This window comes from Syngnathoides biaculeatus, chromosome 16 (assembly GCF_019802595.1).
Source record: "Syngnathoides biaculeatus isolate LvHL_M chromosome 16, ASM1980259v1, whole genome shotgun sequence".
Classification (NCBI taxonomy): domain Eukaryota; kingdom Metazoa; phylum Chordata; class Actinopteri; order Syngnathiformes; family Syngnathidae; genus Syngnathoides; species Syngnathoides biaculeatus.
The window spans coordinates 19266382-19286685 of record NC_084655.1 but is presented as its reverse complement, the minus strand read 5'-3'; the positions used below and the strand labels follow the sequence as shown (position 1 = coordinate 19286685).

The following is a 20304-nucleotide window of genomic DNA, read 5'->3' as shown; positions in this document are numbered from 1 at the left end:
TTCCATTTGAAGCTGGAATACCAACGTGGGTGTGCGGGCTACTATTTCTTTTTCGACACCCGAAAATTTTGGCTGCGTCTGCGTAGGATCGAGGTGTTTTAACACCCGCGAGGTGCTACACTTTTTTGTCATGGTGAGGGTGTTTCAACACTGATGCTTTTCCTTGTGCAAGATTTCAACACCCACACTTTTTCCTATGTGGGTTTTCTCCGGGAACTACGGTTTCCTCCCACATCCCAGAAACCTCTATCCATCCATTTTCTTTGCCGCTTATCCTCACGAGGGCCATGGGGAGTGCCGGCTGTCAACGGGCAAGGGGACGGGGTACACCCTGATCTGGTCGCCAGCCAATCGCAGGGCACATGGAGATAAACAGCTACACTCATAATCACACCTAGGGGCAATTTATGTTGCATGTTTTTGGGATGTGGGAGAAAACTGGAATGCCCGGACAAAACCCACGCAGGCACTGGGAGAACATGCAAACTCCACACTGCCGGGATCGAACCCAGGTCCTCAGAACTGTGAGGCCAAAGCTTTACCAGATGATCCACTGTGTCCCAAAACCATGCAACATTAATTGGACACTCCAAATTGCCCATAGGTGTGATTGTGAGTGCGTCTGTTTGTCTCGATGTGCCCTGCGATCGGCTGGCAACCGGTTGAGGGTATACCCTGCCTCGTGCCTGTTGACAGCTGCGGTCGGCTCCAGCACTCCCACGACCTTGTGAGGATAAGCAGCTAAGAAAATGGATGGATGGATTCAAGACCCATACTTTTTGTTGCACTCTCAGGGATGCGGAAGCTTGAACACCCACACTTTTGCCAGCGAAAAGGTTCTTTTCATGGTCTTTGCGGGATTTTGACACCCCCACTTTACCGCAAACAAGTGAAATCAGAGCGTTATTATCAGGGTGAAGGCAAAACGTTTGACACAACTCGAGCGTGTATTTTCAACTGCCAAAGTTTGAATTTTGTGAGCTTCGCAAACGGCTTTGGATCGTTAGCGTCCAGTTACCAAATTGCCCGAGAGTTGATTTTCCAAAAATCAACACGTCACGGCCCGGGCAGCACCAAGATCAACAGAGCAGGAGGCGGACGCGTTCAGTAGCGAAGGTTGACGTACGCCCGGCGCTCCGATGGCTTCCAGATGTTCCGGCGCGGGAAGCCCGACCTCCCCTGAAACGAAACCCGGGGCCCCTCCGCGTCATCATTTCCTCCGACGCGTTTCCACATCAACGCCTGCGACGTCGGCGATGTGCTCCGTGGAGTAAAAACATCGAGACGGTGAAAACCGCAGAACACATCAGCTGTAAAGCTTGCACTGTCTGATCCTGGACCAGAGAGAGGAAAAGAGAGAACCTGCTGGCTCGCTGTCTCGGTTCTGGTTCGTCCCGTGGCGCTGAACTCCAATTGTTAAATGAATCCCTGTCTGATAGCGTCAATCCAAACGGAGCATCGGTTAAATCCCTTACAGGGCGCAGAACGCAAGTGAAATGGATCAAACAAGCTCGCGTTAGTATCCACTTGCCGTCCTCATCCAGTTTGTGGCGAGCCAAACAACGGGGAACTATTTGAAATTAAAATTGAGATGAAATAAAAGCGTAAACAATAAGAGGACGTTTCACACGCTGGACAGAAAATGAACAAAATGTGTGGACAAAGCCGCGCGTGATTGGATCGGGCCTCGCGCGAGTCTGCCGCTATCGGCGCCATCTGCGCCCGTTCCTCTGAAGACTTCAGCCAGCTCATTTCGGGATGCGACGTCCACGAGTGCAGCCGGATGCGTCCGGGCCACTTCCGAAAAATGGAATAGATTGGATCGGACCGTCATTTGAAAGTGATATTCCGACATTACCGCCTCTGAATTGCGACGTTACGTTTGCGTATGAAGCGCACACCCACGGCGTGATATTTGACGTTAACACAGTCGTGGCCTTGAACGGGACAAAATGGCAGCGACGACACGTTAATAATCTTAATAGGCACACTCAACATTGAAATGTCTTTTTTTTTTTTTTTTCCTTTATCACTTTACACATTAACATAAAATATGCTTTGCTTGCTTTCAGGAGCTTTTTCACATTACAAAATGCATCACTTGCTTTACTGGCTTAATACAGTGAAGAAAATAAGTATTTGAACACCCTATTATATTGCAAGTTCTCCCACTTGGAAATCATGGAGGGGTGTGAAATTTTCATCGTAGGTGCGTGTCCGCTGTGAGAGAGATCATCTAAAAAGAAAAATCCAGAAATTGCATCAGGAAGGGCATCCGGCGTAAAAACTGTGCCAAACAAATATGAGCGTTCATCTGAGATGTCACACTGCGGCGACCCCTAACGGAACAAGGCGAAAGAAACTTACTTTTACTTACAATGTATGATTTTTTTTAACGATTTGTGTGATACAGCTGCAAGTAAGTATTTGAACACCTGCCTATCAGCTAGAATTCTGACCCTCAAAGACCTGTTCGTCTGCCTTGAAAAGTCCACCTCCACTCCACGTATTATCCTTAATCAGATGCACCCGTGGTGAGGTCATGAGCTGCATAAAGACGCCTGTCCACCCCATAAAATCAGTAAGACTCAAACTTGTAGACCAAAGAGCTGTCCAAAGACACCAGAGACAAAATTGTACAACTCCACACGGCTGGAAAGGGCTTCGGAGAAATTGCCAAGAAGCTCGGTGAAAAAAAGGTCCACTGTCGGGGAAATCATTAGAAAATGGAAGAAGCTAAACATGACGGTCAATCTCAATCGGAGTGGAGGCCCATGCGAGATATCACCACGTGGGGTCTCACTGATCCTTAGAAAGGTGAGAAATCAGCCCAGGACTACACGACAGGACTCGGTCAATGACCTGAAAACGGGGATGAGACCACCGTTTCCAAGCTGACTGTTGGTAATACACCAAGACGTCATGGTTTGAAATCATGCGTGGCACGCTTCCGATGCCCCTGCTTAAAACAGCACATGTCAAGGCCCGTCGTCTTGGCACATCAAGGCCCGACCATTTGGATGATACAGAGGAGTCATGTGGTTAGATGAGACCAAAATGGAACTCTTTGGTCACAATCCCACTAACAGTGTTTGAAGGAAGACAAATGATGAGTTCCACCCCAAGAACGCCATCCCTACTGTGAAGCACGGGGACGGTAGCATCATGCTTTGGGGGTGTTTTTCTGCACATGGGACAGGACGACTGCGGCCATGTATTGTGAGATTTTGGGGAACAACCTCTTCCCCTCAGTCAGACCATTGAAGATGGGTCGCGGCTGGGTCTTTCAACATGAAAACGACCCGAAGCACACAGCCAGGAAAACCAAGGAGTAGTTCCGTAAGAAGCATATCATGGTTTTGGCGTGGCCGAGCTAGTCTCGAGACCTAAACCGAATAGAAAATCTTTGGAGGCAGCTGAAACTTTGTTTCCCACCGACAACCCAGAAACCTGTCTGATCTAGAGAAGTTCTGTGTGGAGGAATGGGCCAAAATCCCTCCTGCGGTGTGTAAACAACTACAGGAAACGTTTGACCTCTGTAATTGCAAACAAAGGCTACTGTACCAAATATTAACATTGGTTATCTCAGGTGTTCAAATATGCTGACTGAAAGATTACCGTCTGGTTCGTCCAATGACGTGTCAGAGAAAGTCCAGCCAATAACAGGAAGGCTGGACTAAGACACGCAGAGAAACCCAAGTCACAGATGCGCGAGTAATACGTGCCGACTGAACGAAGGAGATCCTGAACTTTTCGTCGCACCCAGCAGTGGACGTGGGTGTTTTTCCAGCACCAGCACAGATCTGATACGGGGTTTTTTTTTTTTTTTTTTTTTGGGGGGGAGGGGGTTCCAGCCCCCCCACAATCCCTTGCAATGTCGCTTAACTCAATCATGATGGCTCGTTTGTCTACGCGTGCCAAGACGGATAACAGTACTGCATTCAAGCAAAAAAAGCGCCGTTGTCTGTAATTGCGAGGCTCGCGGCACTGACGACACGAACGCGCTCTGTACACGCCGTCCTTTAATCCGGCATCTGGAGAAAGTCGTTTGAGCCCCCCCCCCCCTCTCCCCTGACATCGCTCACATTAGTGTGACAGGACGCGCTGCTCGACAGGTGTACGTCGTTTGTTCTTTCCGCTCTGCTGGTTCTGCAGTCGACAGCGTCTTTGTCAGCCCAATTCTCTCAAACGCATCCTCAGCCAGACAGACAGCAGCCCAGAGCGCGTTACGGCCGGGGACGGGCCCCCCGTGGTGGAACACATCTGTAGGCCACGTTGACACGACAACATCCATCCATCCATCCATCCATCTTCGACTGCTTATCCTGTTCCAGGTCGCGGTTGGAGCTGAAGTGTATCTCAGGTGACTTTTTGGGTGACGGCTGGGAAGTGCACTCGACTGCTCACCAGTCACATTTTGGAAAAACACACTTGCAATCACAACTGTGCCCAATTTTTAGACTTAAAAAAAAGCTGACGCCCATATTTTGGGAATGTTGAAGGTAACCCACGTAAGGATGGGGAAAGATACAAACTCTACACAGAAGCCTTTCTGGAGCTGCCGGGATTAGAAACCAGAACCTCAAAGAAAGCAAAAGAGAGACTGTAAATGGGACGCCTACTTGCTAGAACGCGACTTTACGTGCGTGTGATTGACGTAATGGCCACACCTGACGTCTTTTCGTTTTTCCAAAACTGCCTCGCGGTCGACTGATCAACTGGTCGATCGCGGTTGACTGGTCACTCCTTGTCAGGAACCTCTAGTGCGGGGGCGGACCCAAATGCAGGACTTCGAGGCAGGGGCATAATGTTCAATGTGGTTTATTCCGGAAACTGGGTCATACACTGTGTAGCAGTCCGTCAAGGCAGTGGCACAGAAACGCTCGGCTGGGCGGGATCCAAAAGACATACAGCAAGGTCCGACGACTATGGGGCAAACTCACAAACTCAACAGGAACGGGATAAAACTAAAGGGCACAGAATCGCTGTGACTAGGGTTACTCTAACTTACACGTAGAAGCAGAGAGTCCCACAGGCAGTGAATGCAACTCACTAACAAAAGCAACAAACTGGCAAATTCTAGTGACTAATACGGCAACTTACATGCCTGCCTAATTACAGTCTGAATGTGAAACCGCTGTGACCGGTGACAGGTGTCACCGCCCAGAGCGGTGGCCTGGCCACGCCCCTTTTGGCAGTGGACAAGCCTTGTTCACGACACCCCTGTAATAAACTATACTGTATATACATTCCACGGTCAAAGCTTCAATTGGTCATGATTTTAATGTGGTTAAATGCCTGGAATGCGGATTACTAAGTCAACATGCCAACGACGATCCGTTCACAACGGTGCTATGCGAGATTGATATAATTGCCAGAAAACGCTGCACTATGTACGCCAGCCTATCAGTTGAATGCTTCTCGTCCAGCATTGTCCACTCTGAAGTATATTTTGAAATGAGGCCTTAATACCAACGTGGACGATGTGCCGGAGAACAAAAGTGCGTAAAGTGGTCCGTCAAGCATTTCATAATTCTCCTCCTCGAAAAACGAGAGAGCCGCCGCCGCCGGATCTGTGACGCGATCAATGGCGCGTTGTCGTTAGCCAGAACAAAGTTCGTGCGGGAGAACCTGCAGCAGGCGGGCGGACCGAGCCGCGAAGTAGAGAGGAGGCGCGATCGATGCAAGTCATTTACGCCGGCCTCGGGATGATGACAAAGAGCGAATCGAAGCAATCGCGCCGAGTCGTCCCTTTTCTTAAACACAACAAGAGCCGCTCCAGTCGTTACTCGGATAGTTCCGCCGCACGGCCCGTTCTGTTGCATTACGGCGCGAGAGGCGCGATGGATTTGAACACGCGAAAGCCGATAATACGGATTGGTGACGTTATTACGCCCGAGCGAAGGCGACAGGGAAGGCTTGCGCGGCCCAGGAACAGGTGGCTTTCGCTTTGTGAATTATTTTTTTTATGATTTTGCTTCCTCTCACCGGGATTGTCGCCCGGTCGCACCTCTCAAGCACAATGAAACAAAAAAACGAAGACTTTAAAGGGATCCTGCCGATACAATAAACCAAGCCAAGGGGAGGAGAACTTTTTTTTTTTTTTTAATTAGGGACCATTTCACACCTAAAAGCTGTGAGAAAAAAATATGATTAAATTAAAGGGGAAATATTATGGGAAATTTACTTTAATGGCTTAAATACAAACATTTGGGTCTCTGGAGTCGCTTCCCACCTATCGTGTGTGAAATGAAAGAACCAAGTAAATCCTTCGAGAGACTCTTCATTCTGAAAATTTGCCCGTGAGCCACCGTTCCGCATTAGCTTCATTTGGATACGGGTTAATTATCCAATAGTGGACGCGTTTGCAGTCTGGACACAGACGGTAGGGTGAAGATTTTCCGCTCTGGTGGGGGTCTCGAGAGTTTCCAGAAGCCTCCTATAACAACCAAGAAATTTCACGGCATTTGTTACTTGATGCTTTTTATGTGTGTGTGTTGGGGTTCTTGCAAGGGTTGTGAAAAGTTGGTAAATTGGCAAAACTGAGTACAGGTCAGGATTGTCGTAGGATCTTGATAAACCACCATCACCACGAAAAGTTGGTAATTTGGCAAAACTGAGTACGGATCAGAATTGTCGTAGGATCTTGCAGGATCTTGATAAACTACCATCACCACGAAAAGTTGGTAAGTTGGCAAAACTGAGTACAGATCAGGATTGTCGAAGGATCTTGCAGGATCTTGATAAACCACCATCACCACGAAAAGTTGGCAAAGCTGAGTACAGATCAGGATTGTCGAAGGATCTTGCAGGATCTTGATAAACCACCATCACCACGAAAAGTTGGTAAGTTGGCAAAACTGAGTACAGATCAGGATTGTCGAAGGATCTTGCAGGATCTTGATAAACCACCATCACCACGAACAGTTGGTAAGTTGGCAAAACTGAGTACAGATCAGAATTGTCGTAGGATCTTGCAAGATCTTGATAAACCACTATCACCACGGATTAAAACACCGAACTCCTAGAGGAGGCATCCGTGCAAAGCCAGGGAAAGTCCATCCGCTCGGGAAAGTCGAAGCGTTACCCAAATCAACTTCAAATTGTTCCAAGGATTTGAGCAGAAGATATTAATGCTCAGCAACCTCAAAGTGTCAATTGTAAATCAAAGTTTTTCAAACCGGCGTCGAGCCGCAGTCAGGGACGGAAAAACCTTCTTGCCAGGTGGTGAATTTGCAACGCTATTCCAATGTAAATTGACGAGACACGAGCTCGCGGAAAAAAGGAAGAAAGTGCAAAGCTCGTGTTGTCAAACGGTGACGGCCTCGAGTATGAATGATGGCTGGAAACCAAAACAGGATCGTGCAACAGAAGAAGAATACCTTTGGGGTTGAACTAAACCAGCCCAAAATTGGTTGAAATAAGTTGATGTCCAACTCGGGAATATGAATATGAACGCAAAGGATTCTGCTCACAAACAAACGCCAGCCACGCATTTTGTTCATTTTGGCTAACTTGATGAGGAATTCCGACTTTGAGCGGTCTGACGCAGTTTTTTCTGGGCGTAGGTGGGAAATTTCCAGAAGTGGCAAAAAGTACGTTCGCTGTGTACTTCAGACGAAGCGCAGATACTTGCGTAGAACAAGACTCCGGTCAAAGCAGAAGTACTGATTCAACTCCTGTACTCAAGTATACATTCTTACATGTACTGTGAGCAAGGCTTGGCCACTGCCGAGAGGAGCATGGCCAGATTAGACAGGATTTTAAGTCCAAGTTTTTGTCACTGGCATTTGCCAGTTCGTTGGCTCGCGTTAGTGAGTTGCATTCACTGCCTGTGGGACTCTCCGCTTCTCCGTGTAAGTTAGAATAACCCTAGTCACAGCGATTCTGTGCCCATTTGTCTTTTGGATCCCGCCTAGCCGAGCATTTCTGTGCCTCTGTTTTGTTGGACTGCTACACCCCGTGTATGACCCCGCTTCCCGAATTAACCACAATGAACATTATGCCTCTGCCTCGAAGTCCTGCATTTGGGTCCCCCCCCACACCGCAGGTTCCTGACTCTGTATATACCATATCTGTTTACTACAGTTTAAAAATACTAATACGGAAAATGATCATTCTTCAGTTAGTTGTACACGGTGTGTATTTTCAAAAGTTGTAAAAAGTAAGTAGCCTATTTCAACAAACTCCGGAGCAGAATTTTTTTTTTTTTAATGTCGAGTTTAAAATGAAATAGAATTTGAATAATAATACATTTTAAGAAATATCCAAATACAGATATAAATATGGTTTCTGCAATAATGAGGGATTTGCACTTGGTTACATCCCACCGCTGGTGTTTTCTGGAAGGCGCCAGGAGCACACTGGAGCGTTACAGATTCAGCGCCACCGCCTGAGCGGTCACGCGTGACATCCGAGGCGAAACGGGCTCAAGCGGCCCGGCGCAAACACAAAAGGCGGACCTTGGACGTCAGGCGCGCGCCTCTCCTGTCGGCAAACAAACACGCTCTGGCACCTGACGTCTCCGCCGTGTGTCAGAGCGCCGAAATTCCGGGCCTTCCGGAAGCCAATTAGCGCAGAGCGCCGTCGACAGATGGTCGCGCGGTCACAAATGAGTTGTATTTGTCGGGGCGGTTTTCCTGAACGCTCTCTCAGTGAGACTCGTGCTCCTCGGCGTCGATTAAAGTATAAATCAACACCGAAATGCCATGCTCGTGCTAATTAACTGTAGCTCGTTATGAGCTAAATGATGATGGCAGCTGGCCTGCGAGGTAGGCAAGGAGCGACCTTACTGGAGAGACTGAAAAGGGTGCGAGGAGCGCCTCGGCGCTGTTATTAAAGTGGTCCATTTTGTTTGGCCACAAATACTTGGGTCTGCCCATTTCCGAACACAGCGGCGCCTTGACCCAAAACGCGAGGATCTCAAAGCATCGCTCCCCGTAGGAATGAATGCAAATGAAATTAATCCATCGCAACCACAATATTTTTAGCTGGTTTTTTTTTTAAATAAGAAAAGCACCACTATTATTATTAATTTATAAAAACAATGACAATTAAATGGAATAAAAACAATAGTTTTACACATTTTTTGCCGCAATTCAATGGACATTGTGTTGCTCCTTCTGGGCCGTGCACATCAGCCACTTGGGGGCAGTAGTGAGTTGTATTAATATTAGTCGTTTTTCACTTCACAGCTGTTTTAGATCACGGAAAAAAATGCATAGTCTGTCGAAGAAGTTTTTTTTATTTTATTTTATCATTCGCGTTTTTGCATGCTATGCTCCTGCAGCCAAGATGGGATCTTTTCTATGAATGAATAAAAGGGGAGTGATTCTTTCTGCAGACGGAAACAGTTTTCCTTTACATAAAAAAGAATCCGAGTCACGTACGCGACAATATTTTCACCTGAAATGTCAATTTTTTTTAAAAATGCTGATGGAAAACGCGCTAACTTTGAGGTAAAACGCTACGCTAAAAATGCTAACATTGTTAAATCGACAATAATTCTTGATCATTGGAGTACTTTGATGATAGCATGATTAAGGCACGTGGGAACGGATTTATATCCCTCAAAAAAACAAAAAAAAAGTATACAATACGTCCCCTTGAAGCAAGCGTATGTCACCCGGTAAGACCTGGTGGGAATTATTCCTCTTCATATTTACTTTTTTCGCCATTATGTGAAGGCAAAGTTCCGACTGTTGACGGATGATCCCGCAGAACCTTCCGAGCCGTCGCCTATTTTTGGGGCCTAAACGAGATCTATTCTACAAGTGCGGGGGAAGAAAGGGGGTAACCATGGCAACAGAATGGCAGGGGGAAAGACGTGTTCGCCGTCAGTCATTGAGGTTCGCCTTTGGAAGTTCCCGCAGCGCCGAGGCCACGGGGCACGCTGACTGATGCGCTTCTATTAGCATATTCTGGAGAGAGTGTGGAACAAAAGACGCCGGAGGGGGGAAGACTTGCAGGAGGATGGGGGGGGGCTCGCCACGCCATCCCACTTGTTGTTTGCCACGTCGTTCTCGACGTCGTTTTGGCCTCAACCTTGACCCAAACCATTCCATCAGCGCCTTTCAAGCAGATTGATTCTCTCGAGCTCCAAATGAGGTCTCGGCCGACCCAAAGCGAGTGATTGAGCGGGTCGTTCGGCAGCCCGCAAATCTGAGAACAAATACTTTCCTGGTTGTTTGTTTCTATGCGCCCTGCGGTTGGCCGGCAAACCAGCTCGGGGTGTACCCCTCCTCTCACCCAAAGGTAGCTGGGATAAGCTCCAGAACCGCCGTGTGGATAAGCGATAGAGAAGATGGATGGATGGATTCCCCAAAAAAAAAAATGGCATTTCCGCCCAAGTGCATTAAATACTTCACTGCTCCCACGGTGGCGATGTAACCCAAATTCGTACACAACTTGGAACGCAGCAATCAATAACCTCCACTGAAGCAGTACTAAAGACATCCATCCATCCATTTTATTCACCGCTTATCCTCACGAGTCTGGAGTCTATTCCAGCTTTCAAACAGGCAGGAGACGGGGTACACCCTAAACTGGTCGCCAGCCAATTGCGGGGCACATTGAGACAGACTACGCTCGCACTCGCAATCACACCTAGGGGCAATTTCAAGTGTCCAATTAATGTTGCATGTTTTTGGGATGTGGGAGGAAACCGGATACCCGGAGAAAACCCACGCAGGCACGGGGAGAACATGCAAACGCCACACAGGCGGGGCCGGGATCGAACCCAGGTCCTCAGAATTATGAAGCTTTACCGGCTGATCTACTGCGCCGCCCTACTAAATACATAATTACAGTAATTATCTGTATGGAACTTCTTTAAAGTTTCACTTTTAATCTACTACATTTATGAAATTAAATTTGTACTTTTACTTCAACACATTCGCAAATGTAAATTTTTTTCCCAAACATGGCAGGAAAAAAATGAGATTGAAAAGACAAAAAAAAGTCTTTTCTTTTCGTCTTAATGTTGTCATTTTTGTCTGAAATAGAAAATAACGTGAAAACGTACACAAGCACGCTTTTAACAGAAAGTGCTTTGTTTGTTTGTTGGTTTGCTTTGTTAAATCAATTTTGATTTGGCGTTTTCTTGACATGGCGACAGCATTCTGGAGCCGAAAAATGCTAACAATGCCTCAAAGTATTACGATTGCTGAGAATACCTGTTGTTTTCCTGCTCTTATATGAAGGCCTGGCAGTGAATTAAGTGGCCCCCCCAGTAAAAACGCCTCCGCACAGATGCGTTAGCGCCCAACGAAACCTGCTTCCGAGATCGGAACTGTCCTTTTTATTTTCTCTCCCCTGCCCGTCTGCCGCCACATCTCCGACGTGCCACCGCGTATTCCCCCGCAGGCCCGGCGCCGTCGGAACAGAATTGCCGGCAGACTCGCGCGGCGCCGCTTCTCCGTCCGGCTCGCCTCGAGCGACGCGGGCAGAGCCGCCCGATAAAGTGACGGGGCGAGATGAAGCATCCGGCTCCCGGCGCTCTGAGGACGTGAGCGAAGAGGCAGCGTGGACGCTCGTTGCGATATGCGCAGGAAAAAAAAAATGAGCGCCGCTTAAACATGACGAAAATCCCTCTGGCCTCGCACCGATATGGACATTAAAAAAAAAAAAAAAAAAGATAAAAACAAGGCGCATGGCAGTCCACACGGGCCGAGGGGTCAGACGCTGACTTGTGTGCGGCCCACTCGGAAACGCAAACGCACACACTGACTCTTCCCACTGCAACGTTCAGCTACCAGCCAGCCTCCATTGCTGCAACACAAACACCCACACAAACACACGAAAACCCGAGCCGGTTTAATGCGCTTGTAGGAATCAAATTATCTCCGTCTCTCTCACCGCGTGTGCCGCCCACACGAGGAGAAAGACGGGCGCTCGGTCCCGGCGGACGGGAGATTGGACCCCCCAGTCAACCAGTCCCGGGGACGGCGACGCAAAAATCGGCCTCTTCTTCAATCTCCCTCCTGCCGGGGGCCTGACCCGAGCGACGTCGCGGGGAAATCCGGAAAAAGGCAGACCCTCACGGCCCTTTTGAGACCCTCCGGCCTTACTCGCGGGGGATTTGATATCGGGCTAACGATCAGGCTGGTTCAGAGGAACGGAGCGCGCCGTCGGAATGTAAACAAAGGCAGTGTCTATTTTCATAGCTAGTATCTATTTTCTCTATGCTATATTTGCAACTGCTTTCCGGATCACCCGACCTACTATCTGGACTTTACGGGATTTGAGGCCGGGTTCTTACACTTTCATTCTTCTGGCACTCTTGGAACTTTTGGCTTGGACATCCAGTGGCACTTAGAATTTACTCCTACTGTATCGAGCTCGTGCACGTGACGTCACCGTTTTCACGGCGCCATATTGCAGGTCAAACAAAGCTGCACGACACTGCGGGAGACATCGAACCGGAGGAAAATATTTCCAATACCCGAGACTTGCTGTGCGGTTGCTTGTCAAAACAGACGAGACCGATATTCAAAGAGGTCATTCTACGGAATACCAGCTGAAAAGACCAGAAAATATCGATGGATTTCGGCAATTAAACGTGATGGATGGTGCTTGACCAAATAGACGCCTGTGTAGCAATCATTTCATTTCAGGTAGGAATTATTCTTCTCAATCTCAAATTACCAAGAAGTATCTATAATGCCAAGTTGGCTCATTTAAGAACATTGCAACAGGGAGTCGTCTCCGCCGTACACGGAAGCGTGTTGTGGCCACACGTTAAACTTTGTTAAACCTTTCCCGACAGATGATTTTTTGTTTTGTTTTGTTTTAATATGCATTCTTCTCAAATGAGTCCAATGTGTATATTAAAAAAAGAAAATAAACCGTCGGTCACACAGACGTTTACGTGGGTTAACGTGTGGCCGCAACACACTTCCGTGTACGGGGCAGAAGCCTATCCCGGCGGTTTCTTTTCTTTTTTTTTTTTTTAATATGCATTGGACTCATTTGAGAACAATGCATATTTTTTAAGAAAACGTTCGTCACAGAGAAGTTTACAAAAGTTTGTGTGGCCGCAACACGCTTGCGTGTACGGAGGAGCCGACTCGCTGTCTTATTCTTTTTTTTCAACGATAGTTAATGAATGCGAGTTTGTGTAAAACCAGGGGTCATTTATTAAAATATTGGTATTTGCACTGAAAAAATCTGAGTGGCTCCATCAGTATGTGGGATTTATTCTTGATTGAGAACGGCTCCAGCAACGAAGTATTTGTACGCGTCCAGACTTTTCTACGCTTTCAAACTCTTCCGTGTAAATCTCGACGACTTCCTCACCAGATTCATGTGTAGATCCAGTTGTCCAAGACAAGCGGAAACGGGTTAACAGTCCAATTTCTTATCGGCGAAAACATCGACTTCGGCATTAAACATGGGTCCTCTATGCCGATGTTATCTAATTTTTCCACGTACCTTCATTTCTTATCACCTTCTAAATGTTTAACGGTATCGGACAAGACTCTGGGCGTCGTGCTATAAAACATTTTCGTGTCGTCTCCAACCGACTTAGCATTGATTAATGCTTTGCTAGACCGGCAGTATGGCGAGGTAAACAAAAGTCACGTGATTTTATGACGTAGGTCCACGAGCTCTATAGGCAAGTCTGAATTTAGATTTGCGCGCAAAACTCTGGGAGTTGCGCTATAAATCGTATTTTCGTGCCGTCTCCAACCGACTTACCAATGAAGAACGGTTTGCTCGACCGGCACTTCCGGCCAGTCACGTGACTTCGGTGACGTGGGTGCACGAGCTCGATATCAAATCAATTGTTTCGATTGCAAGCCACCGTCGTTTCGGTGGGTGTGACCGTCTCCCCCTTCCTCCTCGTGAGTGTTCTCATTTTCTGTTCATGGGTTTGGCCAGCTAGTCCTGTTTGATAAACATCTAAAAGTGCATCATGACTGATGTCCGTCCCCCACCGCCCGCCCACTTCCTCCGAGCAGTGTCCGGTACGTGAAACACGCCTCAGAAGTCGGGCCACTTGGAATTCCAGGTACTACGCGTACACTTAATAAGAGCAGTCACGCAGGGACTGTAAATACAGACTGGAGAAGATAAAACAGCTCCTTTAACGTTGGCAGCGCGCTAAACTAAAAAGCACGAACGGTCACCTGGGGACTACTGGATGTCTGACACACTGTCAGAACTGGACTTAGCGACAGTCCATTTCGGCACTTGTAAAGCGCTTTACTACGAGCTACTGGCTTTATTGGACGATCCATCAAAAGAGGAGGAGGAACAAAAGCGCACGCTTTTAAAGGGTCGCGTCACATTAACCGACAAGCCTAAAAGGTGCGAGCGCGCCAGCTTCGAGAGTTGACCTCGCACAACAGGTTTGCCCCCCCCCCAAAAAAAAAAGCAGCGGCCGCCACGTTCAAGAGGATAAATCGTGTGAGCGCCAAATAATCCCATCAAATAAAAAAACTGCAGAACTGCATTGTTCCGTGACTCACACTTGGACAAAACGCAGTTAATTTAATCGACTTGATTAACATGCGGAGTGCAATTCCATCTCAGTGTGTTTTGCAAGCTGACACAGTTTTCGTTTTCTTGGGGTGGGGGGGTGGGGGGGGGGCGTTATTCGCCCGTCGTCTCTGTAGCGAAAGCAGCCACCGTGTCACCCTCGGACGCCAGAATGAAAGCATTGGCGTGACAGTCCGGCTCCAGCTCGCTTAACACTGTCACGTGGCTTTGCCGTACCCGGGGGTCCGTTCCGGCCGGTTTGGAACGCCACCGGAAACCGTTCAGGGGCGGACGCCGACCTTCCAGACCCCTGGGAAATTTCACTCCGACGATTCGAGAGAAGAAAAAAAAAAAGTTCAATTTTTCTTGCAACAAGAGCGCACCAGCGATGCGGGAAAATGGAAAGCGTGTGATGACAACCGTAGAATAGGAACTGGAAGTTATTGCGACGTAGGAAAGCCGCGCACATGTTCAAGCTACGATCTGGATGGACCGCGGGGCGAACGCCACAAAGAAGTTGAGATTCACACAAAAACACTTTCCAACACATCTTACAGCATCGGTCTTAGTAACGAAAAGCATACAAAGGATTTGAAATTCAGGAAATTCACATGTACAAGAACTTGCGAAGACTCTCTGCAACTTCCGCTAACAACCCAGGCTAAAATTGGCTCCTCCCACACATACAGAGCTTGTCTCGTAGTCACGAAAAAGTGTGATGACACCGAAGAATAGGAACTGGAACTTATTGGGATGTAGGAAAGCCGCGCACATGTTCTAGCTACGATCTGGATGGACCGCGGGGCGAACGCCACAAAGAAGTTGAGATTCGAACAGAGAACCGCAGAACTGTGAAATACACCACAAAAACACTTTCCAACACATCTTACAGCATCGGTCTTAGTAACGAAAAGCATACAAAGGATTTGAAATTCAGGAAATTCACATGTACAAGAACTTGCAATGAAGACTCTGTGCAACTTCCACTAACAACCCAGGCTAAAACTGGCTCCTCCGAGACATACAGAGCTCGTCTCTTAGTCACGATGTATCAGTTCAATATACTTTCTCGATACCAACCGACTGCCGTTCTATTGAGATGGAGAAAGAGCATAAAACATGGCAAGGCCGTGAGAAATTACTTCCACTTTAATAGGTACGAAAATGATTTATTCACAATAAATCATATATCTTTGAGTCACCTACCAACATGGTGTCAAAGTGGCAGGCAAAACAATTAAATGTTTTTCCACTAGATGGCAGAAGTAGAGGGCACAAGATTAACCCGTAGATTCACTTTTTCTGGCAATTTTATCTTCGTGATGATGATGTGACATTTTTTTTTAAATGTAAAATATGTTTCCTGACTCAATAGCTGTTTGGAAATACTGAATTAGTCTACTACATTCCCATTCATTTGCCTCTTAGGGTGTTTCAAAACGCAACAAACACCGCAAATAGGTGAATTTTTTTCCCCCCAGTAAAGGTTCCACACGCAAATTTAACAAAAATGGATTTGTAAATAGCGTAGTAAATGATATTGTTCTCAGTGCCTGCAAGTGATTTTTTTTTTTTTTTGTGCAGCTTTCTTGAGTGGGCGGATCTCACCAGACACTATTACGCATCAACAGTCCCACACCACCCCAAACCAAAAACATGATCATGATAAAATGAAATCATAGGAACGATAAACCCACGCGTCCCGCTGCCTTACGTCAGCTAAAAACCCTGCAGGATCACTGTGTTATTTACATATTCCGAGAAAAAAAAAAAAAGAAAGCAAGCTAGTCCACCCACCCCCTCTTCTGTCCTCCTTTTTTCCACCCCCTTCGTTTCCTTTCGCTCGGCACTTTTACGCAAACGCCTGCTGGGCTGTGGTGGGCTATTATTGGGACATTTTGCGAGGCAAAGCCCCCCCCACACACACACTTCCATCCATCCATCCATCCTTCACCCCGCTGCCTCTCTCTTACCGTCTATTGCCGACGCAGTTCCCGATGGACGCGTGCGTGGTGCCGTGGAAGGACGAGGGCCAGGACATGCGCGACTTATTGAGGCCGGGCCGGTCGCCGGTGTCCACGGCGTCCGAGCGCTCCATGTGCCGCTGGTGGTGGCGGCGGTCGGTGTCGGAGTAGCCGCGGTGCTTGATCTTGATGGGGGTGCGCGGCTGCCTCCAGAGGTGCTGCGGGGGCTTCAGGGTCGCCTGCCCTTCGCGGGGCACCGGCAGCGAGAGGGACAGGCTCTTCTTGGAGCACGGCGCGGGCCCCTCCATCATAGTGCAAGAAAAATTAAAAATAAATATGAAAAGTAAAGGAAACAAGAGCAGGAGAAGAATTGATTCGGGGGACTGAACGCGTGGCTAATATGGCTCTTTTCTGTGTCTCATAGTCGCTGCACTTGAGCGCAAAGTCCACACACGACTACAGAATAATAATAATCATCATAATAATAAATCACAGTGCTTCCCAAAATCAGAATGGATCTCATGGCGGTCACTTAGTTGCCGTTTCAGACTGTCACATCTCCGCGGCTCCAGAATTCAGGTGAGGAGGAGGAGGAGGAGGTGCCGCTTCTCCTGAACTTTAACGCCTCCTCTTGTTTCATGGCGCGCCAGGCGGGATCGGTGTTCGAGGACGACCTGTATTGCTTGCTTATTGCCAGACGATCGCCGAGATTGAGGGGCGTGGGGGTGGAGGAGGGGGGGACTTTACGGCGTTATTGCTCATCCAAAGAAATTCCCGGCAAAGCTACGGCGCGGAGCAGCCGCCGGATGCGCCCCGCCGGCGCGGGGAAGCCTCCCGAGATTCCTCCATGGAGAGACGCGGACGCGCTTTCAGCCTTTCCGCGAGCGCCACATTGCACTTCTTCCACACCACCCGGGCGCCCCCTTTCTTTCGCATCCAACGCCGAAAAAAAAAAAAAAGGAGGTTGTTCTTCTTCAGTGTGGTTCCATCACTCCCTCGTCCTCATCCTCACTGCTGGAGTTCTCCGACAGTGTTTGCTCGCTCTGCCTCTCTCTCTCTCTCTCTCTCTTCCTCCCTCTCGCTCTCCGTCTTCGTGGTGGTTGGTTGCTTGCTTGTTCTCCTCCATGATTTGTCAGCTCAACCTTTTATGTGCTTATCCATTGTGGTTGTAACTACCCCCCCCCCCCCACCCCCGCACCCACCACCTCTTTCTCCAGTGCAAAAAATAAATAAAATTGCTCAAATGATGTCAGCACGGGAGGCTTTGCACACATCATGACATCTAAAGTGCATTGCAGAAAATCACTTCTGGCATGTTTTTCTGCTTTTTGATTCAATTCCACTTGAGAGTAAAAAAAAAAAAAAATCCACCCGTTTTGATGAAGGACAGCAGTATCTTTTTCTTTTTCCTGGCCACCCGACAGCGCGCCTTGCGAGCATTTTATTATCACTCCTCGATAAAGAGGGACAGAACTACTTCTCTGAGACGTAATTATCGTAAAAATATCCACCCGTCCATTTTCTCAGCCGCTTATCCTCACGAGGGTCGCGGGGAGCGCTGGAGCCTATCTCAGCTGTCGACGGGCAATAGGCGAGGCGCACCCTAAACCGGTTGCCGGCCAATCGCAGGTCACATAGAGACAAATATTCGCACTCACAATCACACCTTGGGGCAATTTAGTGTCCAATTAATGTTGCATGTTTTTGGGATGCGGGAGGAAACCGGAGCGCCCGGAGGAAAATCCACGCAGACACGGGGAACATGCAAACTCCAGGACAGAACCCGGGACCCCAGAAGTGCGAGGCCAATGCTCCACCAGCTGAGCCGCCGCGCAAAAATATTACAAAAGATAAAAGACATAAAACACAGACTACATTGGCCGGATTGGAAAAGTGGAAACTTGACGATGGAATGTCATAAAATGGGAAATCGGGTTTACGTTGGCATCGTGTGGTCACCGTTTTCAGTTTGGTTGGACGAACTATAAACTAAACACTAATATATATAAACTAAATTAACTATTATACTATTTTGACTGTTTGGAAAGGCTATTAAGTATTTTATAGGCAGTTTCAGGACTTGACACGAACAGTCGCCAACCCCGCCAAATGCGGGTCAATTTCAGCAGTGACGGGTAACATGGCCGCTGGCCATTTTTTATGTATACAATGTGGGTCAGCTGGTAAAGTGTTGGCCTCACAAGTTACGAGGACCCAGGTTCGATCCCGGCCCTGCCCGCGTGGATTTCCTCCGGGCACTCCGGTTTCCTCCCACATCCCAAAAACATGAAACATTAATACGAGACTCTAAATTGCTCCTAGGTGTGATTGTGAGTGCGACTGTAGTTTGTCTCTATGTCCCCTGCGATTGGCTGGCAACCAGTTCAGGGTGTACCCCGTCTCTTTCCCTGCGAAAGGCTCCAGGACTCCCCGCGACCCTCGTGAGGATAAGCGGCAAAGGAAATGGATGGATGTGAAGCCCTGGTCAGGTTAAATATTAAAGAAAGCAATTAGCACGAGTCTAAGATTAAAAGGTGATGCGATCCTGGCTGGAAGAGAGAAGACATTTCTGGTTCCAACATGCTTTTCGAGTATTTAGTACAGAAAATGACCTTGAACAAATGACAACAACAAACGTTCTTATTGGACCTGGCGTTGTGAAATGGCGGCAGAAAAGCGCCACGCACCGAGTTGGGAGCCGCACACTTGTCCGAAACATGAATTATTCAAGGGCGAAAAGCCACGTGTGACCTTTGATTGATTAATTGATTGCGTTATGAGGGCAGCAGGAGTTTGTCTTTGCGGACTGTGGTTATGGAAATGAATGTCACAAACCTCCGCTGCGGGGCTGGACCCAAATGCAGGACTCCGAGACGAGGGAATGAGGTTAGGCGCAGTTTTACTCCAAGCTGAGGTCATACACGGTGTGTAAGCAGTTCGAGAGGGCAGCGGTACAGAAACGCTAGGCTAGGCAGGATCCAAAAGACATGCAGCGAGGTCTGATGACTAGGAGACAAACTAGGAAACATGAACTAGGACCTGACTATGAAACACAAACCAAGACAGGACTAAACTCTGGTGGCACAGAAACGCTGGATGGGGATAACTCAGCACGGCACTATTCCTAGTGGTGGAGATTCCTACTGTCAGTGAATGCAACTCACGAAAACTGGCAAATAACCAGCCAGTGCCAAAAACTCCAACTTAAATGCCCGTCTAATCACAGTCCCAATGTGAAACAGCTGTGAGCGGTGATTAACTGTCACCGCCCAGAGCAGTGGTGTGGCCACGCCTCTTTTGGCTGTGGCCAAGTCTTGCTCATGCCACTAAAAGGTCACGGTTGGAGTCCCACGCTGGACAAGTAAAAGAACGCCAACTCGATGTCGGAGAGACGAGAGGTCGGGAAAGCTGTGATATGCACTCGCCCGCGAGATATCAACGCCACATAAGAAAGAGTGGTGGCATAATGACAAATATAAATAGAATGTCAAGGATTGTTCAGTTTTTGGCAGTTTTTTTAGCTTCAATTCAACAGACATTGTGTTGTGTCTCCTGGAAATTTCATAACAGACTCACTCTAGCTTCAATAATAATATTCTAGTGGGCTTTTTTGTTGTTGTTGCAACAATTAATAAATCGCTGACCAATGTAATCTAAGCTGCGCACCTGTGCAATTCCGCACTTGTAGCGCACTCTCAGCGCACATGAAAACCGATCCAGCGCAGTATTTTTTTAAACACGGCACCACTCGGTCTCTCATAAGCTGCTGTGGCCACACCATGCCACACACTGTACTTCCTTGTTTACCTGACACCGCCCACCTCCGGCTCTTAAAGGGGTACACTCATAATTACAAACA

At 47.9% G+C, this 20304-nt stretch overlaps 1 protein-coding gene across 1 annotated transcript in view; it reads right to left on the bottom strand.

Annotated features, from left to right (window-relative positions):
* The window catches only part of pde4a (phosphodiesterase 4A, cAMP-specific), a 61503-nt gene extending 41884 nt beyond the window's left edge, over positions 1 to 19619 (bottom strand). The window contains exons 1-2 of the mRNA XM_061845284.1: positions 19281 to 19619; positions 16455 to 16747 (exon numbers count right to left, since the gene is read on the bottom strand). Of these exons, the coding sequence (XP_061701268.1) occupies positions 16455 to 16747; positions 19281 to 19364 (377 nt within the window). The 5' untranslated portion in view covers positions 19365 to 19619. The remainder of the gene's footprint in view (positions 1 to 16454; positions 16748 to 19280) is intronic.
* Between the last annotated feature and the right edge of the window lie 685 nt (positions 19620 to 20304).